A 27,331-nucleotide genomic window follows, 5' to 3' on the forward strand; every position below is an offset into this window, starting at 1 on the left:
CTGATGCTAACTAAGCCACTGTGCTGCGGCATAAAAATTCATAACCTTAACTAAAAATAGATGAACTGATTAGGGAAAGAACAGGGACTTTAATTCAGGCAATTCCACTATCTACATCAACTGGGCCAAACTGACAACTCTTGCTCAACTTCCAGACCTCAGCTAATAACTAACTTGTTAACAGTATAGTCAGCAGTCAAACAAGTTCCCATAGTTTCATGAGTACTACATCCAAATTGCCCCTCCCATAATATGGATGATGGCGTCACTATTCAAAGATCATAAGTCTTCACATCTGCATTCTGGAAAAAGGAATAATGCTCCAGTTGTTTTATCATGCCAAAAAAATATGCACCCAAGCTCTGCTAGATGGCAAGAGCAGAGTAATACAAACTTAGGTGAAATACAGGAAAATCAGAAGCTGCAAATACCACATTTATATCAAAGTCTGGGAAACATTTGTCAGTAGTTAAACTGTACTTCTGTACACATGATTGAGGGTACAAGTTTCCAATTTATTGAACCAATTACTATAGAACCCAGTGCAATAACGGAGTGTGAAAATATCCCTTTAAATCATGTTGCAATTGGTTGGAAGTTTAGATTAAGGCACACCCAGTTTTAAGTGACAAATGCACAATGCTATTCACAAATAGCACTATTGATTCCATTTATTAGTAGCTTTTGCTACAATTTTAATACATAAAGCATTAAGTTTAGTTTTGATACTTACAACACAGTAACATCATCAAGTTAAACTGGTTTATCTGATGCACATGAGAAACTGGCATCCATCTCCCACATCTGAACACAGCATCAAAATAAATTGCAATATATCAGCATAAGCTACTGGTATCATAGACCCTCATCAATTCCAAGATTAGCTTATCAGTCCATTCAGATCTTCAGCCTCTATGCAACCAGGAACACTCCTCCCAAATCCAAGTTTGTACATGAAACATTCACCACTTAAGCCATGGAAAGTTCTTGGGTTTGGATCATGCTCCAATCAGGCAATAGCCTTCATTTCTCCAAGCCTGGCTAGATTGAAGAGCAGAGAACTAAGCTTCAGGAGATCCAAAAAAAAGATGGGATGGGTCAGTCTTTGGTGCATATGGATGTGTCAAGGTTGTATGATCAAATGCTGCCTACTTCATAAAGACTTCCCAGCTCCAAAACTACTCAGGACAGCAAACTCAGCCTGTGCAACTCGAAAGGTAAAGCAAGATGCATTGCAAATAAATGCAAAGTAAACCAAAAATGTTCTCCAGGGCTGAAAAGCAGTTGAAGATCTAATTACTTCAGCTGTTAAACATTTAAATTCTTCATACAGCAGAAATACTGATTTGAGAACCTTTAAAAGTGGAGATTTGTTTGATATGAAACTATATAGATTGCAGCAAGTTAACATGAAAAACAGTTTAGTAAGCAAATTAACTGCAAATAAATAATCAGTCTATACCCAATTAAATAGACACCAAGTGATTTGAGAGAATTTGGTGCATTCACCTACTGTGAACAGAAACCACTCAACAGGCCCATTTAAAAACATTTCTTGCAAACATCCACTTGTGTAATGGTCTTACATAAGCTGAAGCACAGCGATCATTGGCTGATATGAAAAACCAACCAGAAAATTTTAGTAACAGGTTGAATGTAACTGAAAAAAGTGAATTAAATAAATTTGGCACCCAAGAGACTTAAGTTAATGGTCTTTTATTGGAAAAAAAGACTAGCATTTACAACTTGGAATGGACATAATTGTAATTTGCTGAACAGCCATGTCGTCATTGTGCTGAAGTCCTATGTAGATATATACTTTGACGGCTCCAAGTTTATGGTACAGAACAGAAGTTAAACACGAGAGTCTGAGACACTCCCTTATCATAGGTAACTTTTAAAAATTCAGTGAACGGTAAATTGCCTGACATCCGTTTCACAATAGTGCAATCAGACACGTTAACCAAGTTTATACAGACATGCCATCCTTTTAGTTTAAATCAAGATCTTCAATCCTGGTAATTGTTTTGTGAGCACACTAAGTATGAAAACAATTCCACTCCAGGGACCATCATATAATTACAACCTATTTTTTTCTTGCCTCAGCACTCAAAATTTAACCAACTTTTCAGGAACAATCCTGGTACAATATATAAACTGGAAAAACTAAACTATTCCCACAAAGAACATAAAGTGGAATTAACAGAGCCAGGCTGTGCTCAACTGTCAAGCTGCATGCATGAAAAACTGGCCAGCCCAAACAGTGTTTCAGCAAGGAACTTCATAGAGTCCAATTGCCTTAGTTTTTAAGGTAGTACAAGTTTTACTGATGCATGGCTTGAAGATCTTTGGGGACAGGACCACTGATCATTTACATGCAGAGTTTGTGGACAGGTTTTTTTTTCTTGACATTCAGTAACTTTTGCTATACAGAAACAGAATGAATAAATGAACATTTTGCAAGAGGTAAGTAAAAGATTTGAACTTTTTTCTAGGAAGGGGAAAAAGATAAAATTCTTCATTTTGCAGTCATCATCTGTACGAATTCTGTGGACAAAAGAATTGAGACTTTTATTGAAGTTTACTTTAGAATAAAGTCAGAAATGTACAGCATAAATCAGTCCTAGGCTCATGTGTCAGCATTCAGCCATCTCTCCAAACCCTCCCTATTCATGTACACATCTCGATGCCTTTTAAAGGTCATTGTACCAGCCTCCATTGGCACCTCATTGTATACATGCACTACCCTTTGCATAAAAGTTACCCCTTAGGTCCCTTTTAAATCTTTCCCCTCACCATAAACATGTGCCTTCTAGCTTTGGCCTCCCCTATCCTGAGGGAAGACTTTGTCTACTGACTCTATGCATGCCCCTCATGATTTTAAAAAAAGTGCCTGGAAGGCCACCCCTCAGCCTAATATTCCATTCAACAGATCAGTATCAGTTCAGATTGACCTCAGTTCAAAAGTAACCATCTTGCCTGACTGAACAAGACGGAGGAGTCACGGCAGCACCTTTGGTGTCATTTTAATACAATCAAAATCAGCACAGACAACCCCTCAACATGTGGAGATCTACTGCAAACAAACATTACATATGAACTGATTAAACTACCTACTTCGGAGTAGTTTATCTCCGGAGCCAGATTTGAAATCAATTTCAATTTCAGCAACCCACAGAAGTTTGCCTTTTAAGTGTCTTGATATTGAGGTAGGTGCCAGCTTCACTGGAATTTAAAACAACTCCTAGACTCTGCCCACTCAGCTAACTACAGGAGTGGTGGCAGAAGACTGGAGGAGAGCAAATGTCCTGGTTTGTGAAGGTAGGTCATGCCTCCCAAACCTTACTGGAGTTGAGGACAAGTAGACAAGTGTAAACACTTGATGTGGTGTATATGGATTTCAGTAAAGCATTTGATAAGGTTCCTCATGGTAGACTATTGCACAAAATACAGACATATGGAGGGTGATTTACAGTTTGGATCAGAAATTGGCAAGCTGAAAAATGACTGTGGTGGTCAATGGGAAGTGTTCATCCTAGAGTTCAGTTATTAATGGGGTACTACAAGGATCTGTTCCGGTTCTACTGCTGTTTGACATTTTTATAAGGACCTGGAGAGGGGGCATAGAAAGATGTGTTAGTAAATCTGCAGATACTAAGGTTGGTAGAGGTGCGAAGTGCCAATGGATATTACAGGTTAGAGGGACAGAAGCTCCAGAGTTTGAGAGAAGATTTGTAGCTCAGGTGCTTGTTGTGGTTCCATTTGCCGAGCTGGGAATTTGTGTTGCAGACGTTTTGTCCCGTCTGGGTGACATCCTCAGTGCTTGGGAGCCTCCTGTGAAGTGCTTGTGATCTTTCCTCTGGCATTTGTAGTGGTTTGAATCTGCCGCTTCTGGTTGTCAGTTCCAGCTGTCCGTTGCAGTGGTCGGTATATTGGGTCCAGGTTGATGTGCTTATTGATTGATTGAATCTGTGGATGAGTGCCATGCCTCTAGGAATTCCCTAGGAATAGCCAGGGAATTCCTAAAGGCATGGCACTCATCCACAGATTAAAATCAATCAAATCAATAAGCACATCGACCTGGACCCAATATACCGACCACTGCAACAGACAACTGGAACAGACAACCAGAAGCGACAGATTCAAACCACTACAAATGCCAGAGGAAAGATCACAAGCACTTCACAGGACGCTCCCAAGCACTGAGGATGTCACCCAGACAGGGGACGAAACGTCTGCAACACAAATTCCCAGCTCGGCAAACAGAACCACAACAGAAGCTCCAGAGCTGGCAAATAGAGTTTAATGCGGAAAGATGAGGTGATTCACTTTGGAAGGAGCAACAGGACTGCAGAGTACTGGGCTAGTAAGATTCTTGGTAGTGTAGAGGAGCAGAGATCTCAGTGTCCATGTACATAGGTCCCTGAAAGCTTCCACCCAGGTGGATAGGGCTGTTGAGGCATAGTGTGTTAGCTTTTATTAATAGAGGGATTGGGTTTTGGTGCAGAGGTCATACTGCAACTATACAAAACTAGTGCAGTTCTGGTCACCACATTGTAGAAAGGAGGTGAAGCTTTGGAACAGATTCAGTAGAAATTTACTAGGATGAGGAGAAGCTGTTTTGGTTAAGGTGGAGAGGTGACTTAATTGAGACAAGATAATTAGAGGGTTAGATAGGGTAGACAGTGAGAACGTTTTTCCTTGAATAGTTATGGCTAGCACAAGGGAACATAGCTTTAAACTGAGGGGCAATAGATATAGATGTCAGAGGTAGTTTATTCAGTAGAAGGGTATGGAACACCCTGCCTGCACCACTATATAGACTTGCCAATTTTTAAGGGCATTTAAATGGTCATTGGATAGACAGAAGGATGAAAATGGAAGTGTGTAGGTTAGATGGTCTTCAGATTAGTTTCACAGGTTGGTGCAACAGAGGGTCAAAGGACCTGTACTTGCTGCAATGTTATGTTTTAACAGCACCTTTAGAAAAAGCAATACCTGCACGGTTGATCCTCAAAACAAAATAGAATAGCTAATTGGCACTGTGCAGCTTCACTTGCACATGCCCAGTGATTGGGCAAGTACTTTTGAAGCACAAAGACATTAAAACAGTGGGTCATGAAAGACACGAACCAAACTGAAAGACCTGCATCAAGGTGCAGATGTTTTTATACCTTCTCCAAAAAAGGTAAATAAAATGAAGTCTTATGTTAATTCACATCAGATTCCAGGTAAATTCACCCACAGGCAGTAGACTTATCAATGGATAACTGAAACATGCATTTAGTGTTTTCTTACAGTTGTGTGCCAGGATTCAAGATAGAGGCAGAGATCTCATTTGGGTAAAGCACAAGATGAGGAATAATTTCAGAATGATTCAAGAGTTAATTTTTGAAATGAAAAGAAGGCATAAGATACAAGTGAATGGAAATTTAAAATCCAAGTAAACAACTTAAGGCAGAGCAGTAGAGGTGGTCGATGTAGACTTCAAGGCCTTTGATAAGGTTTTGCATGGTAGACTGATCAGATCACATGGTATCCACAGACAGCTAGCCAATTGGCTACAAAATTGGCTTGATAGTACGAGATAAAGGGTGGTTGTTCAGACTGACTAGCATCATGCTACAAGGATCAGCACTAGATCCAAGGATGATTGTTTATATAAAAGATTTGAGAAATAGGAGTCATGACTGCTAAGTTTGGTGGCACAGTGGACAGTACAAATTATCTAACAGTACAACAGGATCTTGCTGAGTGACAGGTAGTAGTTAGTGCAGATAAATGCAAAGTTTTGATAAGACAAACTAGGGTAGGACTTCATTAGAGGTAAGAATCTGTGGATGTAGTACATAGGTCACTGAGTGACAGCAAAGGTACTTGGCACACACCTTTATCAGAACACCAAGTACAGGAGTTTGGATGCACTTATATCTGCATAAGCATGAGAATGGCCACATTTGGCATGTGTATAATTCTGGTCCACCAGCTATGGGAGGCATGTGATTAAGCTGAAAACAATGGGGGGGGGGGGGGGGGGGGGAAGAGAGAAGGAGAAGAGGGGATGGACGAAAGGAGTGACCTTAGTAGAGGATTGTGGGGTCATGCAAGGTCTTCACCAGGTATGGAGTCTCCAAAAAAAAAATCAGAAGGCACAGGTTTAAAGGGAAGGATAAAAATTTAAAGATGTAGGAGCAAATTACCACAGATGCTGGAATCTGAACTAAAAACAAATTAGTGGGTCATGCAGCATCTACAGAAAACAAACTATCAAGTTTAGATAGCTCTTCCATGCTGAAAGTGTATTTCACTTCAGCTATATCAAATTCTAGACTCAATGCTAGCTTGCTTTCTCTTCACAGATGCTGCCTGACCACTGACCTTCTGACAGATGACTGACAAACAATCTTCCTTTGTGAAAAGCATGAGAGGGGGTTTTCCTCAATCATTTAACTTCAGCTTTGCTTGGACTCCAATTCCACTGAAGCAGTCTTTATGTCAGGGCAGTCATTCTCACCTGCTAACAGAGCACTTTGCTTGGAGCAGTTGACAAACATTGCATCATGGACACTGGTCAGTAAGCCAATAAATCTAGTGTGGCTTACAGTAACTTCTAAAAAGGAATGCTCTGGATTCGTGCAGACTGGTCACCTTTTTCTTATCCAAGAGGGAAAGAGCAGTGGGACCTTACAGCTAAGGTTTGTCTAGAGGAGAAAGCCTAACAAATAAGGTGAAATTCCAGTCTAAGGCATTAATTGTAATCTTGACATTTCAGGAAAGACCAGATCAGCAGCATGTGTAGCTCGTGTGCAGAGCCTCAGACATTGCCAGTATCCAAGATGAGCATGTGCAAGTGCCCCATCTGCACAAGCTGGAGCACCAGTTGGAAACACTGGTGCATCCACAAGGCTGAGTGTTAAGTGGATAGCACATTTAGAAAGGTGGTCACATGGCAGTTCAAGGGATCAGAGGAAAGGATTGAATGGGTGACTGGACAGTCCAGAGAGAATAGATAGGTAGTGCAAGAGTCCCTGGGATTTACTCACATCAGCTTCCAAAATGGAATGCTGGTTAGAGTGCTGGTATCTCAAACACAATCAGATCCAAGCTCCAGCATCACAAGCAACTTGACTGTAGAAGGCAGGGGAAGGAAGGAAGTTATAGGTGATTCTTTAGTTGGGGAGCAGATAAACTGACTGCAGAAATGCCCGACTTCAGGATGGTGGTGCCTGGGTCAGGAAGAGAGGGTGATGAGTTAGAGGTCTTGCACACGTTGGTACCAATAATATAGGCAAAGTGAGGAATGAGGTCTTAAATCAAGAATTCAGTAAACTAGACATTAGATTAAAAGCAGAACCTCAAGTGGTTGTAATCTCAGGAATACTCCAAGTACCAGATGCTGAGTTCAGAAACAGGAATAGACACTGAACACATGGCTCAAAAGATGGTGCTAGAGGGAGGGTTTTCAGTTACTTGGACTGTTTTTGGGGAAGGTGGGACATATACAAATATATATACACACCAGAACCATACTGGGACCAACATCCACGCAGGTAGGTTTATTAGTGCCATTGGTAGGAGTTCAAACTGGTCTGGCAGGCAGAGAAGACAAATCAATGAAACAGATCATGCTGCAGCACAGGAAGAAAGTCTGAAGCTAAAGCAAGGCTGGATGGTCTTTAAGACTAGGAGTAGTAATGGTAAGACTGATGAATTAGTTACTTGAATGGACACATGAAGTATGATATGGTCATCAGAAACATGATTGAGTGAAGGGCTGGATTGGCAACTCAATATTCCAAGGTTAGGATCTCTAGGCATGTCAGAGGGTGTAAAAAAAGGTGGTAATAAAGGAGTCAATTACTGCAATAAGGAGAGAGATATCTTGGAAGCACCCTCAAACAAAGCTTTGTCAATCAAGCTTATGAATGTTGCGGGGGGGGGGGGGGGGGGGGGGGGGCAAGCTCATAAATGAGAGCAAGTGTTAAGATTGAGCTCAGGTTGAGGTTTTGGGTGTAGGTTTGCTTGCTGAGCTGAAAGGTTCATTTCCACAAGTTTCTTTACCTTACTAGGTAGCATCTTCAGTGGACCTCATGCAAAGCTATGCTGAATATTCCTGTTTTCTTTGGGTTGGTAATGTCATTTCCTTTTCTCAGGGGGTGATAGATAGAGTCTAACACTTGATAAAATTCCAACACACCACTATGGACTACCCAAAATTCACAAACCAGGAGCCCCCCTCAGTCCATAGTCTCACTACCTGGAACACCAACTTACATATTGGCCAAGGAGCTACACCAAAGACTAAAACACTTTAGAAGGCCCACACCACTGCACCCAAGAATTCCTGAAGACCAAAGTCACTAAGCTAGAAGAGAATGAAATAATGGTCTCCTTTGATGTCACAGCCCATTTACTTCAATCAGCATAAACTTGGCCAAGGAAACACTGACTACCTATTAGAAGACCCAAAGACACACACACCAAACACCACTAACCACTAACTTAATCAGCAAGGAAAAATAGCATCAAGCTAGTGGACCTACCACTTCACCTTCAACAAAACCCAGACAAACCACTGGAACACCCACAGGATATCCAATATCAGGGTTCTTAGCAGAGGCAGTAATGCAGAGACTAAGCAAACAGCTCTGCCAACCAAAACTCTGGGTCCACTATGTGGATGACACCTTTGTCATCACTAAATGAAAGTTAGAGGAAACCTTAAAGGCCATCCTACCCTTACTGGCATAAAATTCACGAAAGAGGAAACAAACTGCCATTCCTAGACGTCACAGTAGAGCAAACAGCCAATGGGGAACTTCAAACTAGCATCTACAGAAAAACAGATGCAATCTCAACACCCACGAATGAAGCTGCATCAGAACATTGCTGAAACAAGCAAACACTGCAGAGGAAAATCACCTATACACTATTCAAAAAGAATGGGTACCCAATGAACACAGTCCACCGATTCCTCGGCAATAAACCCAAACAAGCAGACAAAACACGTCCACAAACCCTAGCCACACTCCCCTACATCAAAAAGGCATCTGAAATGACTGCCAGACTACTGACCCCATGGCATCATGGTAGCCCACAAACCCACTAACACTAAAACAGCAACTAATGAACTTGAAAGACCCTATACAGACAAGCAAAACTAATGTCATTTACAAGGGCTTATGCCCAAAACGTCGATTCTCCTGCTCCTTTGATGCTGCCTGACCTGCTGCGCTTTTCCAGCAACACATTTTTCAGGTAATTTACAAAATACCATGCAAGGACTGAAACACTACATTGGACAAACAGGCAGAAAACTAGCCACCAGGATACATGTTTTTTGCTTAGTTGATGATCATGACCCTCTTACTAGTATCCTCACATTTGGATGAGGAAGGATACCCCTTCATCTGGGACAACACATCCATCCTAGGACAAGCCAATGACATGCACAAGAAATCTGAAGCACAGCATTCCAACTGGAACTCAAATCGAATTGGACTCCATCTACCACCCCCCCTTTTAGAAAAGGAGCAGGAAGTGACATCACCACAGGAAATAAATCACCAACCCAAAGAAACCCAAACACGAAAGCAGGAATTTCCGGCATTGCTTCGCACGCGATCCACTGAAAAGGTCACCTAGTAAGGTTATGAAATGTCTGGAAATGAACCTTTCATCTCATGAATGTATCACAAGCTCCAAAGAGTCAGCAGAAAATATGGAGACATTTCAGAGGTAAGGAAGGGGATATCAAAACTAGGATTTCAATGTTCCCAACAAATTGGGGCAGGGTTGGGCTTGGGGGGGGGGGGGGGGGGGGCGGAAGGGAGGGAGAAAGAGAGAGAGACAGAAAAGGGGTGTTTTTTTTCCCCAGAACATAATAAGTTCAACAAGGGACAGCAGTGCTGACCCTGGTTTTGGGGAAAGAAGCCAGACAAGTGATGTGGCAGCAGTGGGGGGTGCACTTAGGCAATAGAGACCACAAGATTATAGTTCAAGCTTGCTCTGAAATGTTGTGGTTCTGTTCACCGAGCTGGGAATTTGTGTTGCAGACGTTTCAGTGCAAATCTGCTCACAAACCTTGCTCTGGAATGCCAAAGAACTGGAGGACAAGTAATGTGGCTCCACTTTGTAATAAAGGGTGGTAGAGATGAACTGGTGAAACTCAAGCAAACTACTGGAGAAAGTTCTGAAGGAGTGAAATACTCATTTGGAAAGGCATGGATTAATCAGGGAGTCAGAATGGTTTTGTCAGAGGTCATGCCCAAATTTGATTGTATTTTTCAAAAATATCTAACAAGTATATGGGTGAATCAAGTCGAATTGATGTAGGTCACTGATTTTAACAAAGCTTTTGTCAAGGCCCATGAGAGACTGAGAAAGTTAAAGCACAGAACTGTGGGCAACTTGATGAGATGGATCAGAAACTGGCTTAGTAATAGGGCACAGTAGTGGCAGAAAGCTGTTTGAGTGACTGGAAGACAGTGTCTAGCAGTATACCACAAGGATCAGTACCAGAACCCTTATTGTTTATATACACAAGGGGTAAAGTGTGGGTTGGAATGTTTAGCAAATTCGCAGACAACACCAAGATTAGTAGTGGTTAACAGTGATGGTGATAGGTTACAGGAAAATATACAGGAGCTGGTCAGATGGACATATGGCATTTAACCCTGATAAGTACAAGGTGATGCACTTTGGAACAAACAAGTAAAACATTTAAAAAATAGCAGGACATTGGATTGCTTAGAGATCAGAGGAGTCTTTGGGTAATGCAGATCCCTTGAATCCACATACAACACAGAAATAGACAGTCCAACTCATCCATGACATATCCCAAACTAACTTAGCTCCATGGGCCAAATGTTGGCCCATATCCCTCTAAACCCTTCCTATTCATATACTCATCCTGATGCCTTTAAATCCTGTGATGGTACCAGAATAGTATAGTTAAGCAAGCATGTGGGACACTTTCATCAGTTGTTAGTGTTCTACAAAGGTAGTGTTAGTGTTCTACAAAGCACTGATCAGGCCACAGCTAGAGTACTGTGCACAGCTCTGGAAACCTCACTACAGGTATAGTGTGTAGCTTTAGAGGGGGTAGAGCAGAGGCTCAAGGATGTTGCCTTGAATGAAGAAACTCAGCTATAATCTATCAACCTCAAATTCAGCTCTTTGGTTGATATCCGAACCAAGGCCACCACGACAAATGGATGATTAGCTCTAGCAAAATTCAACCAGTGCCAGTAAGCAAGTCACTACCAAGCACTGATAGCACTGTTGACAACATCCTCCACTTCATGAATGGAGTAGACTAGTGGAGCAATAACTGTACCTTGGATTTAAGCTTTGTACAGGACACTTGGCCAATTTTCCACATTTAAGTGAGACACATGGGTGTCACTGACAGGCTAGCATTTTCCTGTCCAATTGTTCAAGGTAGGGAGCTGCTTAGAGTACATTTGCTATAGTTGGATTGACAATGCTTTTGGGCATCCATTCAAACATTTTGACACTGAAGGTGGTCATTTCCAAAATCAGGTGGTGGTTTGGAAGAGAATGTGCAGGTAGTGTTTTACAAAATCAGGATCCCTACATAAAGCAGGAAGGAGCCATTTGGTCCATCGTCAGCACCAACCCTCAGGAGTATCCACCTAGATCGAACACCATCCTCTTACATATTTGGATGACAAATCCATTTAACTACACATCTTAGGACTATGGGAGGAAACCTGAGCAACCAGCAGAAAACCACACTGCATGGAAAACAAGCTCCAAAACATGCTATCTGATCATGTTCCATCATGTGCCCTCTTCTCGATGAAAGTGGTCAGGGTTGTGGAAGGTGCTTAAAAGATTTTGCAAATTTCTGCAGTGCATTTTGTATGTTTATGCACTGCCACTACTGAACATTAGTAGAGGGAATGACTGGATATGGTGCCAATCAAGCAGGCTGCCTCATCTCAGATGCTGTCAAGCTAGAGTGCTGAAGCTGCACTTATACAGGCACATGGAGTATTCCACCACACTGATCTATTCCTTTCAAGCAGCAAAGATGGCTGGAGAGTCAGGCAAGTTCACTGACTTGCTCTTTATAGCCACCATTTAAAACAGCTAATCCAGTTTGACTTCTGGTCAACTCAGTATTTTAATAATGAAGGATTAAATAGCTACTGAAATAGCTAGCTCAAAAGTATGGTAAAGAAAAATAGAAGCTAGAGAAACTCAGCCAGTCTTGACAGCATTAACAGAAAGAGAGTCACACCCTCCTTCAGAATCCAAAGGTTCACTGGACCCAAGGTGTCAATTCTGCTTTCTTTCTACAAGTGCTGCCAGACTGAGTTTCTCCAGTATACACAGTTGTGCATTTGGTCCCAGTATAGCAAGTTCTGGAACAAGTCTTTCAGACATTTACCAAAATATTGCCAGGACCCATAACTTGTAACCAATGCCTCTAGACATTTCTTGATATGGTGTGTAGTCTAGTATAACAAATTGGCTGAACACTGGTACTAACGTCAGGAAACTGAAAGAAGCCAAGATAGGTTATCTGCTCAGCACATCTGGCTCAAAGTGAAAGCAAGTGCTTCAGTGTTACCCTTTCTACTGCAGTGTGGGATTCCACTGTTGGTATATTTGAGCTGCCATCTCTAGTGATTCACTTGGATGTGACAGCATTGCAGGGCTTAGATCAGACCTATTGGTTGTAGCAGAATCTAGCTTTGTCTCACTTGCAGCTTGTGCTGTTTCAGGTAGTCTGATTATTGATCTGTTTCAGACCTCATTTTTAGGCACTGCCTGGTGTTGCTCCTAGCATGCACTCCAGCATTCATTGAACGGTGATCAATGATAAAGTAGGACCAGAATATGCCAGCCCATTAGATTGGAATAAGACTCTGATGGTACATAACATTTAGGATACCCAATCTGGAGCTGCTCAATCTGTTTGAACTGTGTAGTACAGCACCATAACAGATCAATATGACACTGTTTCCACAGCTCTGTGGAAGTCTCAGCAGCAGGCAGATTGGTGAGAAATGAGATCAATAGTTCTGTCTAGTTACACTGCAGGTGGAGAGAGAATAAGTCCAATTGTCCACTGTCCTTTAGGGCTCAACTGACTCAAGCTGTGGACATTGAAATCTTCACTCAGCATCCTGCTTGTGCCACCTTCTGCTTCCTCCAAACAGAAGTGATTGCTAAGGAATAGATTTACCAACCTGAAGGGAGTCAGTACACTGCATTGAGTTTCTTTGTCCATGATACCATGTGTTCACAGGGTCCAGAGTCAAATGTTGAAAACTCCTAAAGAACCTCCTTTTGACCATAAGCAACAGTAACCACGTGTCTGCTCTGCCAGTGGGACAGAACATTTTCAGGGATGGGTGATCTGAGACATTTGACATCAAGGTCAGGTTGTCTGTCACCTGGTCTGAGAGGGAACTCCAATTTTGGCACAAGCCCCCAAAACAAGGCTGTTCAGGGCTACTTAAGTTGTTTAAGGAGATTTTAAAGTGAGGAGATCCACCTGCTTTCAAACCTTCCAATGGTGGTTAAGAATCAACCACATTGTGGGTCTGCAGTCACACAGGAGAGACCAGGTAAGGATCAGTTTCCTTCCCTTAAAGGGACTAGTTAATCAGCTGTATTAACAATGGACAGTGGTTTCATAGTGGTAGAAACTGAACCCAGACACCCTGAATATAACCCAGGCCTCTGGATTACAATACAGTCATAATGCCACCACACCATAGTGTCACATCCAAGTTCCAGAGAGAGAACCAAACTACACATCCAGTGTATAAAATGTTAAGTGTAACAGTAAAGCTTAGACCAAAGGAGAAACTTTGATCTTTAGTGAAATATTAGAAAGGTTCATTTATTAGAAAGATTCTTATTCGGGTTTAACTTTACAACTATTTCCTTTCGTCAGCACGTACTTTACAGGAACAAAGTCTTAAATGTTATTCTACTGGTAAGCCAGTGATCTCAGCCATTTTAGCAGAACAGGATTACATCTGAAGCAATGGGTCTTAAGTATTTTGGGGGGGGGGGGGAGAAAGAGAGAGCGGGTGGAGGATGCAGGGCAGAGGGAGTTATCTACCCCCGTTGATCCAACATGTGGACATAAGGAACACTGGATAACTTCAAAATAAGTTACAACATTCTGAAAAATGTAGTCAATAATTGTAAGACTGAAGCACAAGTCAGTATATGAGGGTGCAGTTGAAGGGTCTTGATAGGAAATTGAAAGCTACATCTATAGGTAGGGATACATTCTTTAGCATATTACTTGCACATGATTCCCAAATCAAGGCAAGCATGTCTCAAGGAACAGGAAGAAAAGTTAATGAAATGTATCCAATTTTAAATATGCACTTTCAAAATGCAAACTTCATTGGATCATATAGAGCATTGTTTTATAGCATGCAGTGCCACAGTAATCAGAACCTATGATTAACTAGCAATTTAGATCTCTAATCCTATTTGTTCAAGAGATGTTCTATTACCTATTGATACCAGATTAAAAAGTAAAAGTATACCTTCATAATTGACTTGGCCATCACCATCAATATCTGCTTCTCTAATCATTTCGTCTACTTCTTCATCTGTCAATTTCTCACCTAGGTTTGTCATAACGTGACGGAGCTCTGCTGCACTGATGTAACCATTACCATCCTGAGAAAAATCAAAATGAAGTTAGAGATCTTGCAGTATGTATGCTAACAGATGAGTCCTTTGGAGTCACAGCATCACAAACCAGCTATCCATATCCAGCCCACTGAGCTAAATCTTTTTGGAGAAAGTGTGGGCAACATATGCTAAAGTAAACAAACCTCAGTCTGCATTTGTTATTAGCTGCGCCATTAGAAAGTGATCATATTTAAACTCAACAGCCGGGGGGGGGGTTGCTTTTAAATGCTTATCTTGCCCAGAGGCTCAAGTCAATCTGGAATTAATTTACAACAATACAATTCACAAGTGATCAACCCAAAAAAAGGCGCAAGGAAATTCCACCTCACATCATAAAGTATCCCGCTACACCAGAAATATTCATCAGCTCAACCCACAAGCATCTTGTCAGCACTACAGACAGGAGATTGTGTATTTCATGTTCAGCAGAAACTGACCATTCAGCTACATTCCCTTTAAGCTGCATGACCACCAGGAAGCTCTGCATTGCTGCTCAGCACACCACTGCTTCTGTAGCTGCTACTGCAGAACCATTTGAGGTCCATAGCAGCACAAAAAACAAAGGGAACACTGCTGGTAAAATGCCTGAATTGTTTCCTTCAAATGCAATAAAGTTGCCAAGAGTCTGAGACCAAAACAAGCAAGGACAGCATCGTCACATGCTTCTGAGTTAAACAGCAGCAACAAGGAAGAGAAATATTAACTTTTCAAGCCATCTTCTCTAAAGAAAAGCAATTTGATCCTGTTTGAAACATGCTTCAGCTTCCATTTGCAACAAGCACAACTGGAAACTAGATGCTGGATTAGGGCCAAGTGAAATCAATTAGGCAAAGTAATAGAAAGTGAATGCTTAATGCAACTGTGAACATTAAGGCAAGGTTTGCCATCATGCTGTGCATTGAATTCCATCTTGTTAGAGAAAGTCCATTTCTTGGAGGTCACAGATTGTTATTTCCAATTATAGATAATTAGTGCTATGATTGGTACTGAGCTCAATGTAGCCAAAGATGCAGGGGCTGTACAAAGTCATAATTGATGGTAGTCCGCATATTAAGTGCTTACCTTGTCAAATACACGGAATGCCTCACGAATTTCCTCTTCACTATCAGTGTCCTTCATTTTTCTGGCCATCATGGTCAAGAATTCAGGAAAGTCAATAGTTCCATTACCTGAAGTGTTAGGGGTGGAGTAAAAGGAACATTTACAATAAGGCTTAAAAAAGTGATAAATAGTCATGAACCATAAAGGACCAGAGGCACATGAAACAATCGAGTCTCTACTTTGAGGACACCCCAATGTCAAGTGAGACATTAACAGCAAATACAGGCACTGAGCTGCTGTTTGCCATCATTTGCCAAAATCAGCTAACCCTCAGTGAAGTTAAGTGTGCAGAATGTCAAAATCAGGTGCACAGTTTTGTAGACAACAAAACAATGCTGAACTATATGGCCAGGAAGGGAAGACAATTGTGGCAAAGTACACTGCCTGCCTTAGTAATCTTGTTTTGTATACTTTAGCAGCTAAAAACTTAGCTGATGTTTACATGCAACTATATGATGAGATGTAAATTGTAGGGAGTTAAGAATACTAGTCAAAGCTACAATTAAAAGCTGCTCAAGAACATCTCAATTTTCTAAATTGGATGCAACCCCATATAGTTTGGCCTAATTAAAACCATGTTCCAATCTTATTAAGCCATAAATAGATCAGACTGAATTATCCAGTTAATCAGGCTAAGAGCCACCAAGTTAATCAGAAACGACAGTGTATATAGTTAATTATGCTCTATAATAGCTTTCATTGTTCCCATTTCAATATCTTACAGCACTTTTTTCCCATTGTAATTAAAATTATACAACAGCATTGCTCTAATTGTCTATCTGCGATGTTTTGCAGCACAGAAGACTTTTCTCCTGTTTCTACCTAGATTGTAAACATCAAACCTGTTCAACAGGAAATAAACCAGACACCTGACATTAAAAAGCCTCAAACTAGTTTCCTAGGATTTGCTAACCACCTTGCCAAGTCTGGAGTACAATTGGATTAGGAGGGCTCTTGAATTATTAGATTATATTAGTACCTAGATTCTGCTTAAGGTAGCTTTTAGATGTCAATAATACCTTGCTTTCTTTGCTGATTACATTAGTGACTTTTTGAAGCAACAGTATAGCACCACTAGCAATGTATGCAGATAGTCTTAAAAATGGAATGGCACCGGAGGTACAAGAATTTTTGTATTTGCCCACTGTCTTATTGAATCTCATCAGCCTTGAGAAATAGTTGAAGCTTTAACGCGCAATTCCAAACAAATTGGAACAGTTACAACACAAGAGGCCATTGATATCATCGGGCGTCAGTTCACTAAAACATGGGCAAACATTTTGCTTAACCCATACACTACTGCTATTTCAAATCAAGCCAGTTGCTGGCTCACTTGCACTTAAAAACTGGCAATCTGAACTCAGTAAGTGGGCAAATACAAAGCAGAGTTTAGTGTAAACATATCAAATCAGCTAAACACTACCAGGTCTCATCTTTAAATATATATAGGCTTAAGAATTTTAACTGCCCAAAATAGCATTAATTACCCCAAGGAGGTTACAATCCAATCAATTTAGTAAAATGACAAGAAATAATTAGCTCGAAGAACTCCGATTTTAGCAAGCTTTGGATTCAGAGACTGGGACAAGCCAACATGAAAATCGATTGGATATGGTCAACAGAAACCATACCATTTCATCCACCCAATTAGTGGCAATCCAACACGGCAGGAATCCACACCTGGAACCCACAAGCACCAGACTCCAAACTAAAACTAGTGAATTCATTATGTTTCACAATGCCTTGGGTTTAGTTAGAGCCATTTTAGGTGCAAGTTCTTGTTCTATTGTAATCCAATACTCGAGCCATTTAATGATCAGGAGGGTTTACTTCCTGATATGTTGATACAATTAGAACCAGGGGCATGCAATTATAGTTAATGTAGCAGGACAATGACCAAGTTAGACATTTCAGGCAGGAACTCTTAATATTTTAGGTGTTATAAAATCTACACAGTCAGTCAATTAGCCTGGGATTCAACTGAATCAATGTCATTAGCATTGCCTTCATTCAACCAAGAAAGAATGAGACCGAATCAAAAACATTAAGAATTCAGATCAGGCAGAACCTGTGGTAAGAAAAAAGGTACAATAGATTTTAAAGGGAGGGCAGAGGGAGAGAAAGTCTTGGATAGCAGAGAAGCTGGAGATCATGTTAAATCTGCAAGCTGGAGTTCCAATCAGAGTTGGCCTCCATATTCTAAGAAATAGCTACCAACTTCAAGACTGCCCTGTCATTCAGTAAATGGAGTTGAAGTCATTGTCAGATCAGTCAGTAAATGATTAAATCAATCAATCAAAAGCTTTAACTCCATTTTTCTGCTGCCCACCACAACTCTGCCCTTATGAACCAGAAATCACTCCACCTCATTCATTGGATAACAGAACTCCTCTCCAAAGATGTTCCTAAACTTAAATGAAAGATCTTTATTCTGAAAAATATTTCGATCATCCAAGATGCTGCATGGTCAGCAGGAACAACACTAAATTGAGACATTCAATAAGTTCACCTTTGGCCTAGAGGAGGCCTTTTCAATTTGGAAATCTTTGAAGAGCAGGTATTGCATTTCTGTATCAATGCCAAAGGACGATCAACTGCTTTGATCAGTGTTAGGCAAAAAAAGCTGGTTAATCAGACCATGACAAAAGACATCTGAAGGAGGCTAGTAAGGAGAGATGCTAGTGCATTAAATGAGATGTACAGCGAGAGACAAATCAGTATGGGAAGAAAATCCAAAGTTAACCAATGAGTAAAATGTGACAGAAGGTTAAATGGAGTCTGTGGAAAGCAAGGAGTTCAGTGAAAGTAGTTGTCAGCATTTGAGCTAGCTGACAGAAGATGGAAGCAAAACTTATTCCCAGATATGTCCAAGCTGAATTCAAGCAATTTAAATGGATTTTTTCAGAATTCATTCACAGGATGAAGACATCACTGGCTAGACCTGCATTTATTGTCTATCCCACAGGGCAGTCAAATTGCTGAGAGTCTGGAGTCACAGTCTAGACCAGGTACAGATAAGTTTCCTTTTGTAAAGGGGCATTAGTTAACCAGATGGGTTTTTCCAACCGTTAACAATGGTTTCATAGTCCTCATTGGACTCAATTCCAGGTATTTACTGAATTCAAATTCCATTTGAAACCTAGCCCCCAGCATATTACCTGGATTAACAGTGCAGCAGTAACTCCAATATCCTGTCACCATTTCCAATTTATTAAAGAAATTGGAAGACAGACTGAAATCCATTTTATTGCAAAGCAGCTTCATCAATACTCTGCTGTTGGGAGCATTTATGGTCAGTAACAAGAGGGCAATTAGATTAGGTTAGACTCCCGACAGTGTCTAAACAGGCCCCTTGGCCCAACAAGTCCACAAAGACCCTCTGAAGAGCAACCCACCCAGACCCACCTCCCTCTGACTAATGCACAGAACACCATGGGCAATTTAGCATGGCCAACTCACTTGACTTGCACATCTTACTGTGGGAGGAAACCCGAGCACCTGGTGGAAACCCACACAGACACTGGGAGAACGTGCAAACTCCACAGACACCAGAAGCTGGAAGTGAACCTGGGACCCTGACGCTGTGAGGTAGCAGTGCTAACCACTACACCATGCCCAATGAGACAAATATTTCCAAGTCAGGCAACAAGAAATTAATGTGAAATTCAACATAACGTATACAGACTGCACACTGCTTTTCCCTGACTGACTCAATAACTTTAATGCAATAGTACAATCACAATTCAGCGATTTCTAAACAACTCATGACTTGCCCTGTGCACCACAATGCTGCATGAAGTGTAGGGGATCAATACAATGACTGATAACATTCAAATGCAAGATTAGCAATTTGACCAGACAATTTACAAATCAAAACCTAATTAGGGGTGGGCAATTATGTCAATTATATACTGTTGATTAAAAGTAAACAAGAATTTCAGAGTTGCAAAGGTTGCTCCTCAACAACTTTCAGTAGCTAAAGTCACAAGCAATTAATGACTTATTGTAATACTTCAACCATTCAAGAAAGCTAGTGTAGTACTTAGGCCTAACAGAAACTAGCTCAGTCATAAAGGTAAATTCAACACAAAATGCAGTCGATGTTTCTGCTTACTTGACAGATTAGCAATACTTAAGTCAGACAGTAGTTGACTTGTGACTTGCCCACTCCTCAAATCCAAGTGCTTACCAAACTGGCTGGTTAGAATGGGAGCCTCTGCAGAAGGGTGTTAAGCTGCTTAGAGGGGATGGGCCCCCAGAGTCCAGCCTGATCCCATTTTGATCATGGATTTGGAGCACAGACCAACTTCATCCTGTCCTTCCAATCCACAGAAAAAGCATTCAATTACAAATCATTGCCACTTCAGCTAGGATCCCCTCAAGTCAATGAGAGATTCAGGAATAATTGGTAGATTTCTTACAAGTACCCATTCCTGGATGTTTGGCATTTAGCAGCTCAAGACTTGGAGAAAACGTTGATTATACAGCAAGAAATGTTTACTATGGAAAAAGGATGGTCAAAATGTTAGAATGTTGTACTCTGCTACAGATAACAGGCGATTAAAAGATCACCAGTAACTGATTCATAAGTGAAAATGCTCAATGCTACAATTTTTAGAATACTGCCATTCCGCATTCCCTCAGCTATGAGGGAATGGAGTTCTGCAATAGAAAAGATTAACATGGCCAGTTATTCCAATCCTGGATAAAAGCTTGACAACAGTACTTGTTAGTACAAGACAACTTCAAGGAGCTATATCATACATACTCGAGCTCACTAGGAAAAATCTATTATACTTAAAACAGAGTTCAAGTATTTACTCAACAAATTCATCCTGGCATTTGAAGTAACCCATCTTTTGGCACAAAGTGATGGGGTAGGAGACAATGGTCTCTAATATGCTTTCAAAGAAGCAAGGCAGCACAAGAAGCTGAACTTACCATCTGCATCAACTTCATTAATCATGTCCTGTAATTCTGCTTCAGTAGGATTCTGACCCAAAGATCGCATTACAGTCCCCAACTCTTTCGTTGTTATGGTGCCATCACCATCTTTATCAAAGAGGGAAAACGCCTCTTTGAACTCTGAAAAAAAAAATCAAAAAAGGATAGTTTCACATTAAAGCAGCAACTGCAAAATTAAAAACCAGGAAGGATTCTGCAGGGTAGACCAATTTAGATATGATCCAAGTTGCTGGTCAAATGCATGAATCAGTTACTTTAAAACATGCAAGATTGTTTTAGAAAGTCCATAATCCCTATAATTTTCTATGACAGGATAACAAGTCAGATTGCAATAGCTAACATCCTAGCACATCCCACTAACGCTTCAATATTTAAACTGAGTGCTTCACTCCACTGCTTAGCTCAAAGTTTGACAATATGCTAATCAATCGGGTGCACACAGTCAGGCAGTATCAGCATGTTCAGGCTTGCAACTATAACACCTCCACATGTGGTAACTGATGTAATACGGTTTCTTAGCAACTTGAAGACACCAATTAGTTGAGGGTAGTTACTGATATGAGTTAGCTTAGGCACAGGATTCCAAAGCTCCCTGTATTTGAAGTAGCCAAGATTAACCTTTCATGTTATAGAATTATTTTTGGGTTTTAAAGTCTGGAGTTTCAAGATCCAAAAATCTGACTTGTCAGAATTAACTTTCAATACAAAAGACATGTTTGGCCCACAGGATTGATAGCTCTTCAATGCTCCACACTGAAATATCAACAGTTTTGTTAAAACTGGTTTAATAAAATTGATTAGTAGGAAATTCACATTTTTATGTAACTGCATTCAAAAGTCAGCTTTTACAGTAATCTGTATTAAAAACTGCAGACCATGGTAGAAACAAAACTCAAGTTTTGCATTTGCTTCTTGAACTGGACACCACCATTTATATAATTCACTTTTCTTGCAACAGCAATTGATATAAGTTAATGATCCATCCAGGAACCAAACAGGATGTGTGGACATGGCAGAATATCAATTTGGATGGGTGACAGGTCAAACTATTTTCTTGAACGTTTGCCTGAAGCAACTCCATCTTTTAACTCCATTCCACAGTATATTAAATTGCAGTAAACTAGGAATGAACTTCACTAAGACAGGAAACAGCAGGCAGATAATGCTTTAATTATGCCACCAAATGATGATCTGTTTAGAAAGTGGGACACTTACCACTATTTGAAATAATCACATTTTGCATTCAATCTGCTAATCAAGACTCAGCTTAAAGTACTTGCAGCTAACCAGGCCTACTCTAGATTTGAAACAGGGCAATGCTCACTGTTTGATTATGTCAGATTAAGCATTTTGGATGGAAATTACATATAAACAATCTCAAGGCAAAATTAAGTGCATATGCCATTTAACAGTTCTATACTTAAACTACTCAAATAAACGTTGAAAGTAGAAAATCACTACAACAAGGTTTTTTTTTGCATTTGACCCCAAACTCCAGTTCCTTGGTCATGATAGCTCATCCTGACAGCCTGTAACCCTACAGCAGATGGTCAGAGGGACCCAGGTTATGATTGAGCATTAAATTGTTTGAAACAAAAACAGATGGAAGGCATAAATATTCAGTGCTGAAAACCCCCATACTGCCTCCTTACAGTTAGGAACACTGATGCACAATATCCAGTCGCTCTCAATAAGACTGCAGATTGCAGTCAATCTTGAGTTGCGAGCATCAGTTGACAATCCAATGGACCCATTTCTTAATGAATCAAGAGTGTAGTCTCATGTTTTGAGAATCCCAACCTTCGGCACAAAAATTAAAAAGCTTGGGGGGCCCCAATAGAGTGCAGCAGCTGGATTTGCTAGGCACCTACTTTATAAAACAAGTCTAGGTGTTTATCCTACACAAAATTTCCGTTCCTGGTTAGTTTAACTGAGTTTATTACATATCCAAATATATACCTTAAAAGATGCTCACTTCATAACTAATCATGTTATGCAGCTGCCTATGAAGACAGGTCAACTGTAGTACCTACAAGCTTGTGTACACAACTGTTCAACATTGCAAACAGACTCAAGGCTTCAGTAAGCTACCATTTCATACCTATTTTCCTCTGTTGAAGTCATTAAAATTCTCAATTTAATGCACTTCAAAGGTTACATCTAGCATTTGTACAAATTTATAATTCACATGAAACCTCAATTAACATAAGGATATTTAGTCACTTACCAGCAATCTGCTCCTCAGTAAGTTGGTCAGCCTGTTAAGACAAGATAAGCCATTATACATAGCTGCATTTTGAAACATTAGAAATCAGAGGACAGACTTTAGAAAGCAATAACCTGAAATTTGCAGGTACATATTTCACTTTTTGGCAGACAAAAATTACTGAGAAATGCTTTGCAATATAAAGAACTGCTGGAGAAACTTTAGTCCATATCAGTGGAGACTGAGTTAATGTCAAGAGTCAATGACACTTAGCTTGTTTTGCTCGAGATGTTGCCCATACCTCCATTTGCAATTTCTTCTTTACGCTTTGATGACATTTCTATTGTCAAGTTTTAAAAAGGCAGGTATATTTCATTCAAATACTAAGGACTTGAAGCCAATCAAATGGGAAGGGAGGCAAATCACAATGTTAGAATACAAGGTACAAAATTACAAAGCAGTGTTGGCTGAAGTTGTATGTTCCCAGGCCAGTTTGAAGACTGATCTGTCTAGACCTTAAAAACAGGACTTGGTCATAAACAGGACCACAAACAAAGCTGCTAAAAACTGATTCAATACGCATTTATGGCAATTCCATTAGAGAAGTATACTGCAGAAATCCATGTGCTGTAAGAAGTTTGACAACATCCCAAATAGGACAGTTGAGTAGTTATATCGCATCTGTGTTTGAAGCACTCAGGCAGACTGGAAATAATACAACCCTCACTATGCTTGCTGAAACCAATTAGTTATTGATATTTTCAGAAGATTAAATAATTAGATTTAACAGATACCACGAGTGCATACTCCACACTTTGGAAAATTAATCCAGAGCTTTGCAGACATTCACCTAGTAATGTGGAGCTTTGCACTGAATGTTCTTCGTTTCTTGTATCGGAAATAATCTGACTATCGCTGGGAGTAAAGGCTGTTCCAAAGACAACCATAAGTGTCTTCCATCTTAATGTCTGGTGAAGGCAAGAGACGTTGTGGAGAAAATGAAATGGAAGATGCACATACTGCCGCTTTTGGACGTAGAATCTCCACCGAATCCCATCAGTTCCCAAATTACAACAATTGGGCAATGTCATTATCGATGACAAAGTATCAAAATCATTCAATATCAGACAGGTAATCCAAACAGCTTCAAAATGCAGAAATGTCTTTTTCAAACTGCCCAGTATCAGCTTAAATATTTATCAAGCTAAAGGGTTCAAGTGAAGATGGTCCATCACTGAATGCTTGCTCAAAACATGTGCATCCCATTTCATCCTCAGCAATTTTTCACACTGGTGAATACAGCAGCTCAGCTGGGTTCAAACCTCCAGTTTTAGCAGTTTCACTTATCAGCAAAAGGTTTGATTTGTTCATCTGCACAGGCACTTGGTTTTTGAATTTGATGCATAGAAACTAAGCTTTTAGTTCCAGTTTCCAGCTTATTTTCTAGTAGAAGTGAAAGTAGTGAAATTAAAATGTTAGTGGAATCAGGTTTTGGAAGAAATCATTGGGATGCAAAACTCCGATTCAGTCATAAGGGAATTTCAAATACAATGAAGGAAAATGTAGTAGACACTAATCTCCAGGAGGGGGCAGTAATATTTCCTATTCTGCACAATGTCCTAGTGAAGAGGATTCAAAATAGTGACGAGGATTCAAAATAGTGACAATACTAAGTTTGATGCCCAACTAAGCTCAAAGGGTGTTTTAACTGGCTGGGGACAAAGGTGGAAAATCTCAGGTGCATCATGGAGTACAAGCACTGGCAACCATCCAGAGGAGATGTGCACTGTGCAGCAGAATTCAAACTTTAATGCATCTATACCTTTCACAAAAACTGATTACAGTCAGTCTTTTTCCAGGTTGAAGGAGCATTTTATTTTTGGGTCTGACCTTAAGTTTCAATTCCCATCTTAACACCTGGAGTGATCCAATTATCTCGACTAATTGGATAACTGGTATCGTTAAAATGTCAACTTTAAGGGCATTTGAAGTTTCACTTCAAAACCCTGCAACCTTAGAGCACACTAAGAAAAAAGGTTGATAATAGCACTGAAGCAATTGACAAAATCCATTTGAAGCCAAATACAAATTCTTGACTTCATATCCAGAAGGTTACACATTCAGGTAAGTTAGTTCAAGCTATGATTTAGCCATTTCAGTTCAGCTCAAGTACAACAGCAAAATTGCTGTGTTTAGTCATAGTTGCAGCATCCAATTTTAACAGGCAAAGTCAGAGGACAACCAATACAAGCTAGCTAGGTCAAAAACAAATTTATTGCCAGGAGGCTTCTCGTAAAGCTGTTTTACATTAGTGATTTACATGCTGGCGCAGGTGTCATTTATACATGACAGCAACACAAATGCAAGCTGGAGACAAGGTATACTACATTCTAGGTGGCAAAACAATGATTCACCGCTCGAAGCAGAAAAATCTGCAATTACGTAGTGTACTTGCAAGCAAGGAAATTCTGTGCAGCGTTAAGGAATTTAAAAGTTTATTCTGCTCCGTTGACAAAGCAGATTCCGCCCGATTTGAAAGGAAAACCCTGGAAAGCGAATGGACACTCGGTCCTTTTGAGTTTGAGGAAGGGGTCCTGATGTTGGGAGGGGGGAAAAAGAGAGAGCACACGGACAAAACGGGCACAACTAAGGATACCCCGGGCTGGCACTGGGAAAGCAGATGCGAACATTTAACGGAAATGCAGGTGCGATCAGTCCCTCGCCGCCCGTTTAGTAGCGCATCGAGCACAATGCAGCAGCTCCCCCGCTTGCCACCCGAAGAGGCCGGCTCCTCATGGAGGGAGGGAGGGAGAGAGACAGAGTACACGGGGATGGGGAGGGGGGGGGGGGGGGAGGGGAAGAGATGGGGGGCGCTCGCGCGGACCCACAGGCTCGCGCCCCCTCAGTCGCCGCGGATACACCCGGCCAACCCACCCCCCCAACCAACCAAAAAAAATAACAGCCAAACCGAAACGGCCACCCTCCGCCACTATGCCAGATGCTCGAACCAACTTCCTCTCTCCCACCCGCGGCACCCCCACCTCAACATTTTAACCGAACGGCGTGAGCCGCCGCCGCATGACAACCGCCGCCATTTTGATGGCTCGCCCACCGTTCACTCACACACACACGCGCGCGCGCGAAACAAAACATAAAACAGCCCGCTCTCTTTCAAAAATATGCTTTTAAACGACAGGAGAGCTAACGGTTCCTGCCGAACATACGCACCATATCGAATGTTGCTTTTTTGTTTGTTTTAAAAAAGGGGGAGGGTAACGTGTGCTGACCACAGACACCAACGACTGCAGCTCCTCCGGTGACCGCGGTCCCACTGGCGCCGATTACCGCGCTCTTCCTCTACTCCCCTCTACATATATACCGTGTATCCTTCCGCCGGCAGCCGCGGAAAGACGGTTGACGTAAGGGGGGAGGGGAAGGTGTGCTGAGGTCCGTGGCGGAGGGAGGGAGTGTCAAGTGGTTCCTTCACTCCCCCCCCTCCCTTCCCCATCAATCCTCCTCCACCTTCCTCCTTGCGTCCCAACCTGGACTTCCAGTATTTTTCCGTTCGCGCTGCCGATTGCGTTTTGCGCACGGATCTACATCGCCGAGGCGGATGGTTACGGTTTGGTTGGGAGGGACGGAGGTGTGAGAGGGGCTCGGTTGCCTTGTTGGCGCGGGACGTGGGGGAGGGGGGGGACGGAAGGACGGTTGGTTTTTGAAGAAGGGGGAGGGGCGCCTCGCGCGCCCTCTCTCTGTGTCTCGGGGACGTGTGTCGGCTTGGAGGAGGGAGTCAAGGGGACGTCCATCAGCTTTGTCTCGCCGTCGGCGATTGGTGCAGGCGCACCTGCAATGAGGGAGCGGATGAGACCCGGCCTGCCATTGGCCGCCGCGTACCTGCAATGCGTCAACTCCGCGGCCGGGCCGATGGCGGCGGCGTCGCTGGAAACACCGCTACCGGGGCCTGGTCCAGGTGGAAGCTGCTAATTGACACTGAGAGGCAAACACTGGAGTAGGCAGGCAGCCAGATAACGCCTTGTTACTTCATGCAAAGTGTTCATCTCAATTCCTATAGAATTGAGGAGCAGAATTTGGTCCTTTGAGCCATTCAGTGTAATCTTGGTTAATACTCCATGGCACTGCCATTTGTCCAACTTTCTCCCCATATCTTTAAAATCTATATAATACATTTCTTGAATCTGTTTAGTGACGATCTCGAACCCTTTCTCCAGTTGAGATTTCAATGCTCCTTGAGTAAAGAATGTAAATGTCTTAATGGACCCCCGCCCCAGCCGTCCAAGTGAATATAGACATAGAATAAAGCAGATGAATTAGGAGGCTGCAAAAGACGGGAGTGGTCTAGGT

General features: G+C 41.4%; 1 protein-coding gene across 1 annotated transcript; it reads right to left on the bottom strand.

Annotated features, from left to right (window-relative positions):
• Positions 1–656: 656 nt before the first annotated feature.
• Positions 657–26,326, bottom strand: LOC122553356 (calmodulin-1). Its single transcript, XM_043696951.2, has 6 exons — positions 26,198–26,326; positions 22,991–23,021; positions 20,740–20,883; positions 15,760–15,866; positions 14,547–14,682; positions 657–2,547 (listed from the first exon to the last, which is right to left on the bottom strand). Exons 1-6 carry the CDS (start codon positions 26,198–26,200, stop codon positions 2,519–2,521), a joined length of 450 nt encoding a protein of 149 aa, XP_043552886.1. The 5' UTR covers positions 26,201–26,326; the 3' UTR covers positions 657–2,518.
• Positions 26,327–27,331: the final 1,005 nt, after the last annotated feature.

The sequence above is a fragment of the Chiloscyllium plagiosum genome, unplaced genomic scaffold (genome assembly GCF_037043375.1).
Source record: "Chiloscyllium plagiosum isolate Xiang-an unplaced genomic scaffold, Cpla_swu_hap1 HiC_scaffold_8, whole genome shotgun sequence".
NCBI classification, from domain to species: Eukaryota; Metazoa; Chordata; class Chondrichthyes; order Orectolobiformes; family Hemiscylliidae; genus Chiloscyllium; species Chiloscyllium plagiosum.